At 42.7% G+C, this 2,598-nt stretch overlaps 1 protein-coding gene across 1 annotated transcript in view; it reads right to left on the minus strand.

Annotated features, from left to right (window-relative positions):
* CEP112 (centrosomal protein 112) overlaps positions 1-2,598 on the minus strand; it is a 97,315-nt gene that overhangs the window by 7,459 nt on the left and 87,258 nt on the right. The window contains exon 21 of the mRNA XM_072414077.1: positions 2,276-2,425. Coding sequence (XP_072270178.1) covers positions 2,276-2,425 — 150 coding nt within the window. The remainder of the gene's footprint in view (positions 1-2,275; positions 2,426-2,598) is intronic.

Genomic DNA, 2,598 nt, shown 5'->3' on the forward strand with positions numbered 1-2,598 from the left:
GGGGGGGGGGGGGGTTGGAGATAGGTCATGTTTTCCCTCTGCGGATTAAAGAGAAATGGGCGTTTGATGTGCTTCGGATATATTCAATTTCCAGGAACACGAATGATGAGTAACTTGTATCAAATACATTATATCATCCTTGCATTATTTCCTCCTTCATTAGTGCAACACAAAAGAATGACTAAGATCATTTCAATTTTGGAAAGTCATGTTGAACTTGGCATTTAAAGGGGCATTCTGGCCACACAACCATCTATGGATTGATTCCTGAAGTGTGAGACATGAAAAGACATTGCTCTATAAATTCTGTCTCAATATGGAATCATTATCTATAAACTATATGTACAGCCATAAGGAAAAAATGATAAGAAAGAGGAAACTTCCTTCCTAGGCAGTTGTCACTGGAAGTGTCCCCATAAATAGTTTTCCCCTATATTCCTGTTCTGGTAACAGCTCGAAATGCTGATTTCTTATCACTTCCTGTCCTTGTGACACCAGGAGAAAATGAGAATGGGAAGGTAGAATAGGTGATACAGATTGCACTCAGCCATAATAGGAACATGCAGAGAACGCATTCATAAAGGAAACAGGAAGTAATATAATATAATATAATATATATATAAACCCAAACAAAGCGAGTACATTTAGCCGGAATTACTAACATAGCGGGAGCTATGAAAGTCCCTGGAAATCAGAGAGCTAGAAGAATGGCAGGGGATAGAAGTGACGGCAATACAGACACAACATTTGGAGCCGCCAGCTGACCACATCCCCCACCAACCTTCTAATCTCCACTTCCACAATCGTTTCCCATCTCCACACTGGCGGGCACATAAAGGGGCGGCCCTCGGCCCCCGGTAGATGGAGACTCTGAGGCCCATGTGATTGACATTTTAAGGTAAGATGGCAATTATAACCTGCTGATAGGCATCAGATTCATAGAAGCTTCTCCATAATTGTAGGGCACAATGGGCAAACTGAGCTACTGCGACGGCTGAAAACATAAACATGGAAACCTCAGCCATGGGTCGTGTGAGGACGGAGTATTTTTGGAACAATGTCAGTCCTAGAAAAGTTAATTCTGTCCACAACAGAATTGTGTTGCCTCTTGTTATGGTCAGGGGAAATGTTGGAGTAACTATGCTAGAAGATCTATGGATGGCAAGGACACAACCTGCGCACAGCAAACCATGGGGCATTCAGAACCGGGCCTTGTTATCTGAGGATTTAGTTTGCAGAATTTATTCCACATCTTGCTGAACCATGAAACTAATGTCCTATGACCGGCTGCTGGGAGCACAGTCATGGTGGACAGAAGAGATATGACTTAATCTTCAGCCGCTGACAATGATCCCTACAGACCAATGTCTCCGTACAACAATCAATAATCAATAACACCTACACAGGTAACTTGTCATCAGTGGTGTAGAATTCTAAAAAATGAGCGGGCCTCAATAAACGGCCGCTAAACAAATGAATGGTTTTGTGCAAACATCTTTTATGGTGCTATACAAATATTCCATTCAGTCCAAAACTAGAAGCAAGCAATTGTCTGTTTTCAGGGTTGATAACCTGCAGCTGTTCTGAACCTGCATTTAAAAAACTCCAGAAAGTTGCAGCACTTTTGGGCCCCATATTTAGTAATGCTCTGTCACAACACTTCGGGCGGATTACTGGCGTCGGGGCTTCTGATAAATGGAGGAGTTATGGCTATTAATGAAGGGAGAGCAGTGTAAATTGAGTGTTGTGGTTGGGATGGGACGGATGGTTAGTGGTGGGAACTCGCAGACTCTGGCACCCCTCCACCATAAATGATGGCAATGGTAACCAGTCCCCCTGATTGATGACGTCTGCCTGAGTCTACGAGGGGCCACACAGTAAGGCAGCCTGAATGTGCAAGTATCTCAAACAACTCCTCCTGTTACGGCAGAAAGAAAGTCGTCAGTATGGAATGTCTCTGATGTGAAAAACAATTGAAGAGTTTATCAGCTTGTAAATATTGCTGTTCATGGTTTGTGTTTATTATACGTTATTCCATTATTGCTCTTTGGTGCTCATGATATAATGATGTAATATTTTCCTAATAAAATGTTCTGATATGCCTTGATATAAACACCCAGACTTGTTTTCAGATAATGAGGTCAGAGATAATGGCCATGGATATTGACAAATATTGATTATTAGAATTGATATCTTCCTTTCAGAAATGCTCAGCAATTATTTCCTTAACACATCGGGGGTGACAATCATTACATCCAATACATGGCATGATTACCTTCATTGCTTTATCATTCTCTTTGATTAACCTTCTCCTCTCCTCTTCATAATTCTGGGCAGCTTCCTGCAACCTCTTCTCCATACTGAGCTGCTGACGGCTGTTTTCCTCCCGCAGGGAAGTGATGGAGGCCTGAAGATCACAGACCACCTGGAGGAGAAGAGACTTATCAGAGCCATTCCCAGGTACAAGGAAATCCCTACACACCATACAGGAGAGGACGACAGCCATGGACAATATAACCGTGTACAGCAACTTCACAGTGACCTTCCTGAATCCTGGAGGACTCTGCTCTATAACTCTCCTCTCCTGAAATACTCTGC

This window comes from Pyxicephalus adspersus, chromosome 6 (assembly GCF_032062135.1).
Source record: "Pyxicephalus adspersus chromosome 6, UCB_Pads_2.0, whole genome shotgun sequence".
Taxonomy (NCBI): Eukaryota; Metazoa; Chordata; class Amphibia; order Anura; family Pyxicephalidae; genus Pyxicephalus; species Pyxicephalus adspersus.